The sequence below is a fragment of the Dama dama genome, chromosome 14 (assembly GCF_033118175.1).
Source record: "Dama dama isolate Ldn47 chromosome 14, ASM3311817v1, whole genome shotgun sequence".
Lineage (NCBI taxonomy): Eukaryota > Metazoa > Chordata > Mammalia > Artiodactyla > Cervidae > Dama > Dama dama.
In genome coordinates, this window is record NC_083694.1 from 63,665,444 (window position 1) to 63,682,033 (window position 16,590).

Sequence of the window (16,590 nt, forward strand, 5' to 3'; positions counted from 1 at the left end):
ATCTTCAATGGAAATCATTACAATTAGATTAATGTTTTATAACATGAATGCAATCTCTAATAGTTAAACTGGAAAACAAAGATATTAAAATTTTACATTTTTCTTTACATTTTTTTTTCTTTTCTTTTGTGACTAGCTAAACAAGTCACAAATCCTTATTTTTCTGTAAAAAAGGTATAACAACAAAAGGCAGAGATGTAACAAGTGATTACACAGCAGTGTAACATTTTAGCTTTTTCAGATCTTACCCTGAACTCAAGGAAGAAATGAGTAAAAATAAAATATAAGCACATATTCATTATAAACCTATGGTACACAAACCTGTCTACAAGTAGTTTATAGATTAGTAAACATCACAAGCTCAACGTGTAATTATTTAATCAGCCCCTGGAGTATTTTAAAGAACAAACAAAAAATGTCAAATAAATACACACTGGAAGCTTAAGGATCAGAAAACTCATTCCATTTAATATTACTGCACATCCTATCACGTGATCAGCATATTAGAAATTTACCTCTCTGTCTGTTAAACTGGCGACCACGGACACCTTGTCTCAATGTTGTCTGAAGTCTTACCCGTCTGAAAGGCTTCGGCTGACTACTGCTAGTATCTAAGAAAAGCATTAATATACAGGAAAGCAAGTTAATAAATAAGAAAGCAGTTAAAATGACAAAAACTAATACTAAGTGAATGCATGGATAGAATGCAAAGGTGCCCACTGCTTTCTATATTTAAATATTGTTTGTTTTTTAACAAGGGACATTTAACAAACAAAAAGGTAAAAAGTTAAAAAAAAATTTGTTTTTGACTTTTTCATTCATTTCACCCAACTGTTATGATTTAATAATAAATATTTACTTGGCTCCTATCCATGTATCAGACACTGAGCTGGGGAATACAATGGGGAAACAAACTAGCAACATCCTTCAGGAAACAACAGTCCATTGCAATATACCACCAGTCATATCTGACTCTTCCCTTTTCCAGAAATCCCCAATCTAATCATTAGCAAATCCTGTAAGCTCTAATTTTAATCTATATCCTGAATCTGACTCCTCACAATCTTGACTCCACTATTCTGCCTAAAACATCCACTATCCTGTCTTTACCTTCAATTACCGCAATATTCTCCAAACTTTCGCTTTGTTGCTGCCCATTACTCACTTTCAGTCTCTTCTTTACACAGCAGCCAAACTGATACTAAGTTCAGTCAGATCATGTCACCACACTGTCTGAAGCCCTCCAAAAGCCTGCTGCATCCATGAAAGCTGAAGAAATGACAATGGGCTACAAGATCTATCCTCCCCCCACCCGTTATCTCCTGCCATTCTCTCTCTGTCCAGATTATGCTTCAGCCACACGGGCCTCTTTGCTGACCCTGAATGTATCACACTGTTGCCTATGGACTCTGCATCTACTCTTTTTCTCGTCCTGGAACATGGTCCCCTGAAGAGTTGCACAGCTTTGCTTCCTTACCTTCAGGTTTTTCCTTAAATATCAAATTCTTTGGTAACGCCTCTGTAAAACTGCCTGGCACTTGGTAGGCACTTAAATATTTGCTGACCACAAGGATGACTGCTCAGATGGGGAGGATTAGTGTTAACACCCTAATTTCATATTATACTGTAAAAGGGAATAAGAACCATATTTTCTTATGCAAGATCTGGTAAGATGTAACTCGTGCCCTCCCATGGAGGAAAGAAAATTCTCATGGGACATCAGAATACGACTGGGGGCACAGAACTTCAATTATTATATTATCCATAATGCTATCATATTGATAATAATTATGACAGCTACAATTTGAGCCTTACCGTGTGCAAAGCACTGAGTTATATAATTTACATACATTATTTCTAATCCTGATTGCAAGATGAGTTATGAATATCCATATTTCACAATGAAGTGAGCAGAGATTTAAAGTTACTAGCTGTTAAAAGACAGATACAGAATCTGAATCTGGGCATATTAGCTAATGGGTTAATGTGTCACAGAAAAGCAGCAGAAAGGGAGAAGAGGTCTTGAGAGAGCCAAGTGCCATGACTGAAAAAAGTAGTAATTGAGAAGGTCTTCCATAAAACCTGAAGGTTCCATGACAGAGTTTGAAGATTACTGCTATAAACAATTTATTTATTTATTTTTTTTGCTATAAACAATTTAAAATGAAATAATTAAGAGTGGGTGACTGAGGATATATTTCTTTAATAATAAAAGAAATTCCTTAGCTAAAAACTCTATAATTAAGCTATCTCAGTGTACCATTTAAGAGTGGCATCTCCAGTCAAACTTCTTGAGTTTGCATCCTGGCTTGCCTATTATTGTGTGATTTTGAAGGAAATTATTCAACCTTTTTGCGACTCAGTTTCCATTTCTATGAAATGGAGATATGTGCTTACCACGTTGGATGATATGAGAATTAAATGAATAAATACAGGTAAAGGGCTTAGAATACTGTCTGATACAAAGTGCGTGCTCAATAAATATTAACTATTTTTTAAAAAGAACTGCAGAAATAATTTTTATTGCAAGAAAGATCCATGGCCCTTTTCAAAGTTAACTTCAAAAATGTGAAAAACCAAACTTTAAAGCTATTTACATCAGTAAATTTCAATTTCTTTTAAAGCAACAGGCCTCCCAACCTCAACTCTACATACCAAATCTCATGTAGAACTTATCAGTTAGAAGAAATAAGAAAGGAATTGCTCTGGTTTAAATATAGGCAAGAGGCCTGGAGACGCTACTCTTTAGCGTCCCTCGCAATAATCCATCCCTCCAGCCCCTATGGCACCTTTGATACAACCAATTCCCTTTAATACAAATTAAAAGTACTTTTTAATAAAGTAAAATTTTCCTTTCAAATGAAGCATTTTAAAAGGCAAGGAAAAAAGAATTATCAATTGTTACTAACAGAACAGTGTCTTTTGCAAACAAGACTGATGTGTAAAAGCTATACTGTAGTCTGGAGCAGGGACTTACCTACAGAAGAACTGGAAGGAGGGTCCTGGCTGGTGGAAGGAAGATCTGACTCATCAGAGGCCTGAACAGGCTCTTCTTCCTGCTGGCTATCAATTTCGAGGCCTGCTTCTGAACTAATACTAAGAAAGGAAAACAAAAATTCATTAGAAAATGTAAAACTGATCCTAGCATGTATCCTAAATTGTTCCCAAACTTTTTTTTTTTTATATAGTCTATCATTTAAATAACCCAGAGGTCCCCTCCAACTCAAACTTTCAGACTCTAACAATAGTAACCATATATTTAAAAGGCAGGGGAAAAGAGAGCTCAAGTTCCGTTTTCCTCACTTCTTTTCTCACTAGGACGTATTCCAATTTTATTTTTTCCTCCTTTTTGCTGTTCTTTTTTTCTTTTTAACAAAAGATGTTCATAGTCGATAACAGTATCTGGGTTTTGATAAATCGCAAAACAACGTTCAACGAAAGCAGATACTAAAATAATCCACAACAGTTCTAACTATTAATAATATACCACTGTTTCACCATGGGCTCTAGCCCAGATGAGGCTAGGGTAGATGAATTCCTAGCTCAAAGCTGTAAGTCCATTTCTCTCTCCCATTTGAGAAAGCACATCAAAAAACAAGTGAGGAAGATTAAGAGTACAAGAATAACTTAAATGTGCTCCTGTTTTCATCATCGGCAAACTTCAGTGCACTTCCTAATAACAATGTACCTGAAAGATCAAGCCTGTGCACTGTTACCCGACTTATCTAACTTATGTGCAGGGTGCATCATGGGAGACGCCGGGCTGGAGGAAGCACAAGCTGGAATCAAGACTGCCAGGAGAAATATCAATAACCTCAGATACGCAGATGACACCACCCTTATGGCTGCAAGTGAAGAACTAAAGAGCCTCCTGGTGAAAGTGAAAGAGGAGTGTGAAAAAGTTGTCTTAAAACTCAACATTCAAAAAAGGAAGATCATGGCATCCACTCCCATCACTTCATGGCAAATAGATGGGGAAACAAGGGAAATAGTGACAGACTTTATTTTCTTGGGCTCCAAAATCACTGCAAATGGTGACCGCAGCCATAAAATTAAAAGACACTTGCTCCTTGGAAGAAATGCTATGATTAACCTAGACAGCACATTAAAAAAGCAGAGACATTACTTTGCCAACAAAGGTCTGTCTAGTCAAAGCCATGGTTTTTCTAGTAGTCATGTATGGATGTGAGAGTTAGAAAGCTCAGCGCTAAAGAATAGATAATTTTGAACTGTGGTGTTGGAGAAGACTCTTCAGAGTACCCTGGACAGTTAGGAGATCAAATCAGTCAATCCTAAAGGAAATCAGTCCTGAATATTCATTGGAAGGACTGATGCTGATACAAAATCCAATACTTTGGCCATCTGATGCGAAGAATGACTCACTGGAAAAGACGCTGATGCTGGCAAAGATTGAAGGCAGGAGGTGAAGGGGACCACAAAAGGTAAGATGGTTGTATGGCATCACTGACTCGATGGACATGAATTTGAGCAAGCTCTGGGAGTTGGTGATGGACAGGGAAGCCTGGCGTGCTGTAGTCCATGGGGTCACAAAGAAGTAGACAAGACTTATCAACTGAACTGAACTGGACCTGAAAGATACTCTTACGACTCTGCTACAGTTGAAAACTAGAGAAGTACAGTCTAAGCAAGTTGTTTTAACATGTTCAGAATCTGAGCTTTCTTATCTGTCAAATGGGAGCAAAACTTCGTAATACTGTGTGGATTAAAAACGACAGACATGAAGTGACTTGCATACATGGCATGGAATTAAAGGCAGCTAGCATTTTCAGCAGGGTCTGTAACTTTCTCAAACTAAGTAGCACTGAGTTAGAGGCGTAATAGTAGACTTCATTTTTTCATATATTTACTAGAGTTGGCCTGTTAATTACACTAACAAAATGTTGCTAAATAAAACAAAACCTGAGCACTACCTAGGAATCTGGATTCTACTTCTAGCTATGCTTTTGACTACGAAGTCTAACATTTTTATTTTATAAAGGATCAGGTTCCACTTTAAAAGTTAAACTTCTCCAAAGCACTGTCCAGTGAGTTCTATTAAATTGTTCCACCTCCGTTAGTTTAAAAAAATCTGAATGATTTGTTGTGAAATATTTCTTTTTACACTTTATTTATAACTGATGTGTTAAGTCAGGTCTTGAAGATTTCTAATTTTTAAGAAGTCAGTGTTTCAGACCAAGTTCTAAATGCACATAAATAAAAAAATAGGTGAGGTTTGCTTGAGAGCCCACTACTAAATGGAAAACTGAGTCATTTCCTAACATTTCCTAATTTTCGCAGAAAGACTTCTTTCTTGGGGAAAAGTTCAAGCAGCTACATTAATGGAAGAGGACCAGTGATTTTAGAGAATACTTTGTCCTAGAATGCATCATATGCAATTTTCAAGGATATAACCATTTTAAAAGTTATCTGTCTTCTGTAATAATAATGTCTAAGTCTTAAAATATAATATTTTGTGCAAAAATTGGTTTTCCAAAATATATGGCTCGGTTTATTTTTGTAAAAGGATGCCACTGAAAATATAGCTCAAGAGACTGTTTCTTTCTGGCTTAAGGAAAGAACAAAAAAATCTAAAAGTCTGACAAGTATAAGCATGCAAAAATTACAAGGTAAACATTTACCCTTCAGATTCTGCCTCCACAAATACTTCATCTCCATCATCGCCTGCTGCTGTCTCATTTGTTGTGGATAAAGTACCAGTGGATGTTGTCACCATGGGAACAGACTGAGAAGCATGCTCTGAGGCATCGGAGGTGGTGCTCTCAGTAAATACGGTCACTTGAAAATGAAAAGACCACAACAGCAATGAAAACTTTAGCTTTGTGGTTTCCTTAAATTTTTAATCACAGGTTTCCATTTCACCAATAAAACATAATATAATGATCTGCCTTTGATACCTACCTGGGGCTGCTACTTGTAGAGGAGTAGTGGGAACACTTCGGCCGCCCGACTCCTCTTCATGTGCTAGGAAAAGGGGTGTTTCATACATTCCCAAACCTAAAGACAATTTTGAACATTAATGATTGAAAGGACAAAATACTGTCCACATCCTAGATATCCAAAAGAAAGAAAACTAATCAGTGCAGATACTGATTAGTTCAACTCTGCTGAAGCCCACAATTAGCCCATTAAGCAAAAGTCAATCCCTAAAATATGTAAATACAATTTAAATGTAACCTTAAAGTTAACAATAATTTGTTGTTTTTTAGTTGCTCAGTTGTGTTTGACTCTGCAACCCTATGGACTGCAGCCCACCAGACTCCTCTGACCATGGGATTTCCCAGACAAGAATACTAGAGTGGGTTGCCATTTCCTTCTTCAGGGGATCTTCCCAACGCAAGGATCAAACCTGCATCTCCTTTATTGGCAGATGGATTCTTTAATCAATGAGTCACCATGGAAACAACACTAATTTAAGTACCCTAATAAAGACCAGCTCAAGTGCTCTCATAGTTTCATAAAAGCTAACTTTATTGAGTAGCCAACTATGAACTAGGTACCATGTTTGAATTTACTCTTCACCAAAACTGCAAGTTTATTATTAGTCTCCTTTTTTGCTAAAGAAATTGAATTTCAAAGAAGTTAATTAATTTTCCCAAAGTTACTAGTAAAGTGGTAGCATTCCAATCTAAGCTTAAATCTGACTTCCAAGTCTTAGAAGTACTATAATAAAGCCACATCAAAACGTTGAATTTCTCTGAAGTCAACTCACAATTTATATTGGTAGAGGCAAACAGTATTAGACCTAACTAACATCCTAAACCACCCAGGGACTAAGATGAATTTCATGACTTACATAAGGGCTGCAGATTATTCTTCTGTTCTGGTCTTATTATTAGACCAGTATGCATTCCCTATTCACTTACAAAATACCATAACAGCTTCCCAGAAATACAGTGTGTTTTATGAATGCCAACCAATGATTAAAAGGTAATTAATTCCAGAAAGAGCATAATTCATGTCCAAGTAACCAACTGCTATTACTTAATTTAGATGTCCTTTTATTCCACATATTTTTAACATTTTTTATTTTTAATGTTAATGGAAAATATCTAACTAGTTTTATAAACTTAACTGGAATGTTAAACATCAAACTAAAAAAATATGCTGCATTCTTTCCAACAACTTTAAAATGGATGGTAGTACCCATGTATATTTATGGGCACAACAAATATTCCTGATACTATACTAGGAGCCAAAAGAGATACAAGTGTAAAAGTTAGTCATTATGCCCAAAGAAGTGAAAATTTTGTTGGGAACACTTATATCTAAGGCAGTGCTTAATAAGTAGTAAATATATTACACCTTTTTTCCATAAATTAGGATAAGAATTATTTAGATATATTTTTTTAAATTAATACTCGCTCACTTAAAAAAAAAATCATGTCAGAACAGTTTATTACCAAATACATGCAAATCCAGGAGAGCTAAGCTTTTGTGTAGCTATTTACCTCCTTGAGAAGCAAGTTGGCCAAGATCAGAGTGACTAGAACTTGTTTGTGGCATATCTTCAGGTGGTCCAAACCGGAATCTAGGAACACCAGCAACCTGTGGGGAACTAAATAGGCAAAAATTAATTTAAGATGACCTTTAAAGTTACCTTGCTTAAACTGCAATAATGGAAAGAAAACAGGAAGAAGGAAGAATAAACAAAGTAGGAAAACAGTTTGAAGATAAAGTTGACAAAGAAACTCTTATATATGAAAATATTTTCAAAATAGCAGTTGTCAAGAACTTAGCAATAATATAAATCATGTGATTCATATTATGGGATTTATATAAACATGACTTACACATAAATAGCTTCCAGCTCTCCTGACCTATGCCTCATATTTCTCAAATCTGCTAGAAATCTCTATTTAGATACATAAAAAGCAACATAAACTGAACATGAGATATAACAAAAAACGAATATAATCATGAAAAAAGTTTTGTCTCAGTTTTCAATGTTGGTCTAGAAAACATTTAATTATTAGTTGGCTAGAAATTTGTTTTCTCCCTGCCCTAATAACACTACCATTCACTTTCTGCCCATAATCCAGGATATATAATAGCATTATCTCACTCTTTGCCCACTCCTTACCCTAAGCTTCCCTGGCTAGCCAGCTATTGATGTTTATGGATTATACCCTGGTTTATGGATTGTACTCTTGAATCTATTTCCTGTTTCCATCATTGCTTTAGTTAAGGACAGTCTCTATCAGGTAAGATTTTAAACCTGTCTCCTTCTATGAAAAGGAACTTAAGTTCCTCCACTGCTATGTGAGAATGCTGTTGATTGGCTGGCACTGAGCAGTTTTTTAGATGAGTGTTTCTGATTGGCTGACTTTCAGAAAGGTGGGGCTGATGCTGATCAATTGGCTTGTAAACCTGTGTTACCTGAGGTGAGTTGCAGTTAATGGAGCAAGTTTAAAATCTGTTCTGATGGCCATATATTATCATATACCTTAGAAAATTAATCAGCTCCCATTTCTGTAGAAACATGTTTTTTTCTATTCTTCAAGTACATATCATGCAACAGATATTTCAGCCACAATTAAACATACACACTTCCACGTGAAAAGCCTTCTTATCCTTTAGGAGTGTATAGCACAAGAACTAAAAATAGGTTCCAGAGCCAGACTGGTTTGAAATAAAAAACTGTCACTTCCTAGCTGTCTGAAATCTAGTCAATGTGTTAACATCTCTGTGTTTCCTTATCAGCAAATGAAATAACAGTATCTATTCTCACAGTTCAGTTCAGTCACTCAGTCGTGTCTGACTCTTTGAGATGCCACGGACTGCAGCATGCCAGACTTCCCTGTCCACTACCAACTCTGGCAGCTTGCTCAAACTCATGTCCATTGAGTCTGTGATGCCATCCAAACATCTCATCCTCAAGTCATCACCTTCTCCTCCTGCCTTCAATCCTTCCCGGTATCAGGGTCTTTTACAGTGAGTCAGTTCTTCACATCAGGTGGCCAAAGTATTGGAATACTGGTAGTACTGGACTATACTTCAATACCAAAGTATTCCAATGAACATTCAGGACTGATTTCCTGTAGGATTGACTGGTTTGATCTTGCTGTCCAAGGGACTCAAGAATCTTTTCCAACACCACAGTTCAAAAACATCAATTCTTCAGCGCTTAGCTTTTTTTTTACCGTCCAACTATCACATCCATACATGACTACCAGAAAAACCATAGCTCTGACTAGACGAACCTTTGTTGGCAAAGTAATGTCTCTGCTTTTTAATATGCTGTCATAGCTTTTCTTCCAAAGAGCAAGCATTCTTTTAATTTCATGGCTGTAGTCACCATCTGCGGTGATTTTGGAGCCCAAGAAAATAAACTCTGTCATGGTTTCCATTGTTTCCCCATCTATTTGCCATGAAGTGATGGGACCAGATGCCATGATCTTAGTTTTCTGAATGTTGAGTTTTAAGCCAGCTTTCGTACTCTCCTCTTCATCTTTATCAAGACTCTTTAGTTCTTCTTCACTTTCTGCCATGAAGGTGGTGTCATCTGCATATCTGAAGTTATTGATATTTCTTCCGGCAATCTTGATTCCAGCTTGTGCTTCTTCCAGACCAGCGTTTCTCATGATGTACTCTGCATATAAGTTAAACAAGCAGGGTGACAATATACAGCCTTGACGTACTCCTTTCCCAATTTGGAACCAGTCTGCTGTTCCATGTCCAGTCTAACTGTTGCTTCTTGACCAGGATACAGATTTCTCAGGAGGCAGGTCAGGTGGTCTGGTATTCCCATCTTTTTAAGAATTTTCTATATCTTGTTGTGATCCACACAGTCAAAGGCTTTGGCATAGTCAGTAAAGCAGAAATAGATGTTCTTTTGGAACTCTCTTGCTTTTTCTATGATCCAATGGATGTTGGCAATTTGATCTCTGGTTCCTGTCTTTTCTAAATCCAGCTTGAACATCTGGAAGTTCTTGGTTCACATACTGTTGAAGCCTGGTTTGGAGAATTTTGAGCATTACTTTGCAAGCATGTGAGATGAGTGCAATTGTGTGGTAGTTTGAGCATTCTTTGGCATTACCTTTCTTTGGGACTGGAATGAAAACTGTACTTTTCCAGTCCTGTGGTGACTGCTGAGTTTTCCAAATTTGCTGGCATACTGAATGCAGCATTTTCACAGCATTATCTTTTAGGATCTAAAATAGCTCTACTGGAATTCCTTCACCTGCACTAGCTTTGTTTGTAGTGATGCTTCCTAAGGCCCACTTGACTTCTCATCCTGGATGTCTGGCTCTAGGTGAATGATCACAGAAGAATACACAGAAGGACTATACAAAAGATCTTAAAGACCCAATAACCATGATGGTGTGATCAGTCTCATAGTTATCAAGATTAAAATACTGATTCATGGGAATGCTCAGTAAGCTTCAGGAATTTTTTTTCAAGACTCAATTTAATGCTGTCCCCATTAAGTCCTCTCTCATTCTTTTCCCCTATGTGTTGGTATAAATCACTCCTTCATTTTTATAAACAAAGCTTATTGCTCATTCCTCTATTCTAGAGTGTTAAGATTATCATTAGTTGTGCATAAGCTTAGCTTACACAACAGTATTATCCATTATGATGACTTTAATTATTATCACTTTCACCAACATATGATATAAAGCATTTACTATGTGTAGGTGATATTATATAAATATGATAACATAAATTCCTTTAATTTTTATAATCTATGAGGTAAGAAATATTGTGTTGTTCTCATTAATAAAATGAAGATACTCAGGTACAGAGAATACACATAACTTGATACAGCAAGCAAGCAGTACAGCTAGGTTTCAAAGCCAGGCATTCTAACTAAAGCCCACGCTTTTAACCACCATTATACTGCCTTCAAATTTTAAATTCCTGATGGAAGCAACTGTATTTCATTCATCTTGATGTGATTTTCTCAAACACTATATCCTCAACCCTTCTACTCTCAAGTGCTTAGTACCCAGCACAGAACTTAACAAATAATGTATCCATCAAATGTAATCAAGTTAAGAGGGAAAGAGTTTGATTAGTCACAAAGTATGGTTCTATCTCATTAACTTACTGAATTGCTTCAGCAAATCCATCAGTACGATGTGGCACCACGAGAGTTGGGGTACTTGGAACTGTTCTATCTTCATCATCAAAAAAATGCTGCTGCTAAAAAAGACAGAAATCAAGTACTTCACAGACATGATAGAAGCATCCGTATGGACGAGACAAATAATTGCTGAACAAATGAATCACTTTTACATGAGAGGCAGGCACTTACCATGCCACCTATTCCTGGAGTCAACTGAAGCCCACGTCCTACAGATTGCCTTCGAGTCATCTGAATTCTCTGTGTCAAGAAAGGAATTTCATTTAAGGAATTAGGCAATGAAAGAAACACCAAATGCTAACAGATACAGCTTATCAGGCTGGTAATAAAATAACTGAAATGTTAGCAGATTAATATAATCATTGGAACTTTTCTTAAACTGCTACTAATCTTGTTACTAGTATCAAAGAAGTCTATTTTGTAAACAGTGATGTTTTTAATTACACAGACTATAATATTAACCAACAAATATTTTATTAACCAGTAGATAATATTAATCACTATGTAAAACCAAACTCTGATCCTATGTTATTTGTTGATAACTAAGTTAGTTTCTATCTCCTTGATTTAAGTGTTTGGATGTTGAAGCTTAATTATCCTTTAAAGTTCCAACAGCGGTATTGACTACTTATAAACTGCTTCCCAATTTAGACAATTAAAAATTGATAGAGATGGTATATTTTGCAGGATCCATAAACAATCCTCTAAGACTTTATATTTTCAGAAAATGAGAAAATTTATCTTCACAAGTGGTATTTCAGTAAAATCTACCCTTGACAGTGTTTAGTATACTACAAAGTTAAGACTCAAGCTACATGATTAATAGATCCTTTCTACTTTTCCAGCTGTTTCTTCAAGAGCTTCTAATAGATTTGTCCAATCCTACAATAGTGTCTCATGTAAAGGGTTATGCACATTATCATGAACTTGAAAAGTGGGTATTAATATGTGTGATTCCAAAAAATAAGAAAAAAGATCTGTTAAGAACAGAAATTTCTTTTAAAAAGAACTCATGCACCGTGGAGAAAGAAACCTTCAAAACAAATGGGTCAGCTGCTGAAATATCTTTTAATCAAAATCCAAGAAAAATTTCTTTTTTAACCTGTAGAAACAGCAGACCCTTATTTTCTCTGAATATAATCACTTCAACTTATACATGACTTTAGCAAGCCTTGCTTTTCCAAAGTTCACATTTGCCATATTTCAGGGAAAATAACGGAGATTAGTTTCAGCTCAAAAATTTTATAAAAATGTACCAAAACATTAAAAAGTTCACTTAATTCCTGGGGAAAAACAAAGTAATAGCTAATGGAAAGAAAGGGAGAAAAAGCCAACATTTTTCAAAGTAAAATGTTCAGAATGACTAGTACTTTTCATACCTGAACTGGCGGCCCCAGCTCCTGAGGTGGAGCATGAATGGTCAGTCTTGGGGGAAGCGGGTGTGGTGGGCGTCTTGGTGACTGAGGTGCTCGGGGGGTCTGTCTTTCAGATGCCGATGATGGCTGCTGTTCTCTAGATATCTCCTGGGAAAAAGAGGACTCTGCTGTACCAGTATTTCCTTCACCTATAGGAAAAGAGAAGTTTATTCTGAACTATTAAGTTTACAATAAGGTAACTTGGACAATTGCTAGAACTATAAATCTTACTACTATGAATGTTCACCTAACTAATATTTTCATAAAAAAAGTAGTGAGGTGTGGCAGAACCAGAGATAACAGGTATGCAATTAACAGCTGTACAGCCTTAAGCAAGTTCCTTCTATTTCTTTGGTTGGTTCATGAAACCCACAAGAAACATTTACATCCATGTACCCACAAGAAACATTTTTCTGAAGATTTCAAATAATGGACATAAAGCATTTAGCTTAACACAAGATAAACATTTTAACACTTAATAGCTTTTAACACCTGGTTCTATCACTTTCTGTCTGCTTTTCAGATTCTTCACTGGTACTTAACACCTGATAAGCTTATTGTTAAGAATTTCCCCAAAAAGTATTCAATGAGCATCTGTTATATTTTGTATTGAGGAAAAAAGGCTATGAACACTCATGCTCACAAGACTTAGCTTTCAGTGATAATACTAGGCAAAAACTTTCCCTCTATAACCCAATTATGTGACACAAAAAAGGTATTTCTTAAATCCATAAAATGCTTTAAAGATGTAAATTATTACAATTAATCTCCTTAGCTCCTTACCTCCCTTAAAAAGCAACACTATTCTTCATTACATAGTTCAATATTCATTCTCTTAAAAAATTTGAAAGTTGAAAAGACAGCCTGCCTTTCCTTTCCTTAATTCAAATGAGAATACAATTTGCATTTTTATACACAGGCCTACACAAAAACTCAGATATTCTGTTTTCCCACTGGTCTACATATATAAGGTTTTTATTATATTACTACTGATTTTGGCTCAGTATTATCTGTTAAAACCACAATATCAAAACCAGATGGTCACAGAGTCTTCAAAAAAGATTTAAAAATGATTCTAAAAGAAAATTATTTTCTATGCATTCTATAATTCTTTACTGCCTACAACATTTTAGCTGATTGCCAGGACTCATCTTTTCAAGAATTAGCAAAAGGCACGCTCTATTCATGAAAAAGTCTCTTATACATCGGAAAACTGGACAGTATTTTAAAACTGATACCCACTAATCTTGAAACATGCAGCTTGATTAGACTGACCTCTCCTGGTTGTGAACTGCTATTATTGTTATTAGAAGTCCTTGATTAAGTTTTACACTTAAGACCAGAAGCAACACATGGCATTTATAATACTTTATAGATTTAAAATGTCTGACTCTCACTGTATTCCAATGAAGTAGAAAAAAATAGTATAATGACTACATTTTAGATATAAACACAGTAGATTTTATGAGAATAATAGTGACAAAGCAACAATAAGAGCCAATCTTTTCCTTGCCAGTTTACTAAGTTTTATTACCTATGTGATAATTAAGTATAATCTTAGTTTAGAAAATGTTAGGTTAAAATATTAAGTAAAATATTAAAAGCATTCAATTAAAAAGAGACAAAAATAACAAAAGAAAAACTAAACAAAATCTCACCACTGTTTTGAGAATCAGCTGCTCTCTGATTACTTTCACCTCCACCCATACTTTCTTCTGTTTCTGTACCTGGATCAGTCCCGTCACCACCCTGAAAACAAAATATGAATGCTAAATGCAAATAAGTCAAGTGATTATCTTCAATAATTTACCAGATGACAGCAGAAACAAAAGACCCAAAGATGTGAAAAGTTGCAGTGTTCTGAGAATACAGCATTTTCATACTCTTGGAAAATACCAAGCAAGTTCCTGAAGAATATGATGTCCAAGTTCTAGCCAGTTACCTCAGCATCATCAGCTTCATATCCGTCATTGCCATCTGCACTACCAGTGCCTTCATTACTATCTTCACCCTCATCTCCCATCCCTGTGTCATCTTCATCATCCTCATCGTCGTCTTCATCTTCTTCATAATCCTTGTAAAAAACCCCAAGTATAAATAAAGATACAGGATATGGTACACACTTTCTACATTATCTTGATACCATGATTAGAAATTTAAGGGACACCTCATTGATCAGGATACAGGAGCTGTCCTGAAAGATATGGAATTCAGACTTCAGTCGCATCAAGAATCAAAACAGTGATGCTTACTTGAATTAGTATTGTTAACGGTCAACTCTGAATTCTAACCGTCCGTATGAGATCAATTCAAAGATAAAAACTTCTAGGTGTCAAATGAATGTCAAGTGGTCCACTTTGATTCTAAATTTAAAATGTGGCATTGAATGAGAAAATGGTGAAATTATACTATGAGCTTTTAAATACCTAGTTTGATTAATAAAAGAATCAAAAAAGGAGGTGTCAATACTGAACTAACAACCAAAACAAAATGTGAAGTTTCACTTAGAAAATAATTATCTTCACACTTCACTTTCTTTTGAAAAGAACTATGAAGGTTCCACAAAATAAAAAATAATCCTTTTATTTTCAGAAACCATAGTACTTACAATTAAATCTACAGTCACTTATCAGTGAGATTTAACAGTAATTAATCTTAACAAATCCTAAGGACTTAGTAATTATTAAAAAAAAAATGAGATTTTCCATCACTTGCTCCATGTAAATTTCACTACCAAAGGTTAAGTTCAGAACTAATTAGGATAAAAGAAAAGCAAAATAATCTACTTAAAGTGACAGGGAATCAGAATTTCGGTTTAAAACAATAAATGATTTCAAATCAAATTCACCTCATGTTCCCCATCATTTTCATCCTCCTCCTCCTCTTCATCATCACTGTCAATTACAATAACATCATCTCCTTTGCCCTGACCATCTTGGGATGAAGCTGTTTGTTGATCTGACTGAAGACCTCCAAGGTCTATTTGTAGAGATTGAGAAGTTTCTTCACTGTCTTCCATTGGCGTATAATCTCCCTGGGTGACTCCCTTTAAAAGTAAAAAAAATAAACGAATAAATAATAGTCAATTATACTTAAAACTATCAGTGACATACTGTAGATATAAGTAAAGGCTAAAGAATACTAATGGGCTATGAGAATTTTATTTTAAAAAATGTGGTTTTCAAAAGCAGAATCAATTCAAAATAAATGTTTTGGGTTTCTTTACTGTCTTCTTATAGAAAAATTATTCTAAACCCCACTCAGTAATACTCCAATAAAAAAGACAGACCACACACACACACATACACACACACATGTATGTGTCAAAGCTACCAGGGTGGTACTGTAGATGAGTGTTGTCCATCAAAAGTATAATGCGAGCCACAATACATTTCACATGTATAATTTAAAATTTTTTAGCAGTCACATGAAAAAAAGTGAAATCAATTTTAATAATAACCTTAATATATCCAAAAATCATTTCAGTGTGGAATCAATATAAGAATTATTCATCCTACCTTTTAATATTTGTAATACGTCTACAAAATCCAATGTATGTTTCATATTTAATATCTCACTTTGGGCTTGTTGCATTTCAAGTGCTCAACAGCCAACACAGTGAGTTAACAGTGCAAATGAAAGTCAGAAAAAAGAATATCCGTGGAACGGCAACATATAATTAAAAAAGACAAAAAATGTTCCCCAAACCAGAAACTGTAAATAAGACAAACTACTACAATTATTTTTTTACAAAAACACTTCTCTCCCTTTCTAAAAACCCTATCTTAAGTCTTCAAACCACATTAAAGATATACCAGACGTAAAAATAATTATTTCCTTAATCTAACAATTTCATATTTTTAGCTACTGAAATAAACCATAATTTAACTTTATTTTTGATATTTCTTACAAAAAACTGTTCACGTTTTAGTTCGGTACTCAGCAAAATCTGTTCTTTTTTTGGGGGGAAAGGGGGACTGTGCCACGTGGCATGTGGAACTTTAGTTCGTGGCATGTGGAACCTTAGTTCCCTGACCAGAGATAGAATCCACACGCTCTGCAGTGGAA

At 35.3% G+C, this 16,590-nt stretch overlaps 1 protein-coding gene across 2 annotated transcripts in view; it reads right to left on the reverse strand.

Moving 5' to 3' along the window:
- TPR (translocated promoter region, nuclear basket protein) overlaps positions 1–16,590 on the reverse strand; it is a 60,392-nt gene that overhangs the window by 371 nt on the left and 43,431 nt on the right. Inside the window, exons 40-50 of one of the 2 annotated variants that reach the window (XM_061160941.1) lie at positions 15,371–15,568; positions 14,465–14,596; positions 14,181–14,271; positions 12,487–12,671; positions 11,279–11,347; positions 11,072–11,166; positions 7,470–7,576; positions 5,920–6,015; positions 5,640–5,796; positions 2,978–3,096; positions 516–611 (exon numbers count right to left, since the gene is read on the reverse strand). In XM_061160941.1, coding sequence (XP_061016924.1) covers positions 516–611; positions 2,978–3,096; positions 5,640–5,796; positions 5,920–6,015; positions 7,470–7,576; positions 11,072–11,166; positions 11,279–11,347; positions 12,487–12,671; positions 14,181–14,271; positions 14,465–14,596; positions 15,371–15,568 — 1,345 coding nt within the window. The remainder of the gene's footprint in view (positions 1–515; positions 612–2,977; positions 3,097–5,639; positions 5,797–5,919; positions 6,016–7,469; positions 7,577–11,071; positions 11,167–11,278; positions 11,348–12,486; positions 12,672–14,180; positions 14,272–14,464; positions 14,597–15,370; positions 15,569–16,590) is intronic. The other variant, XM_061160940.1, reaches the window with a different exon arrangement.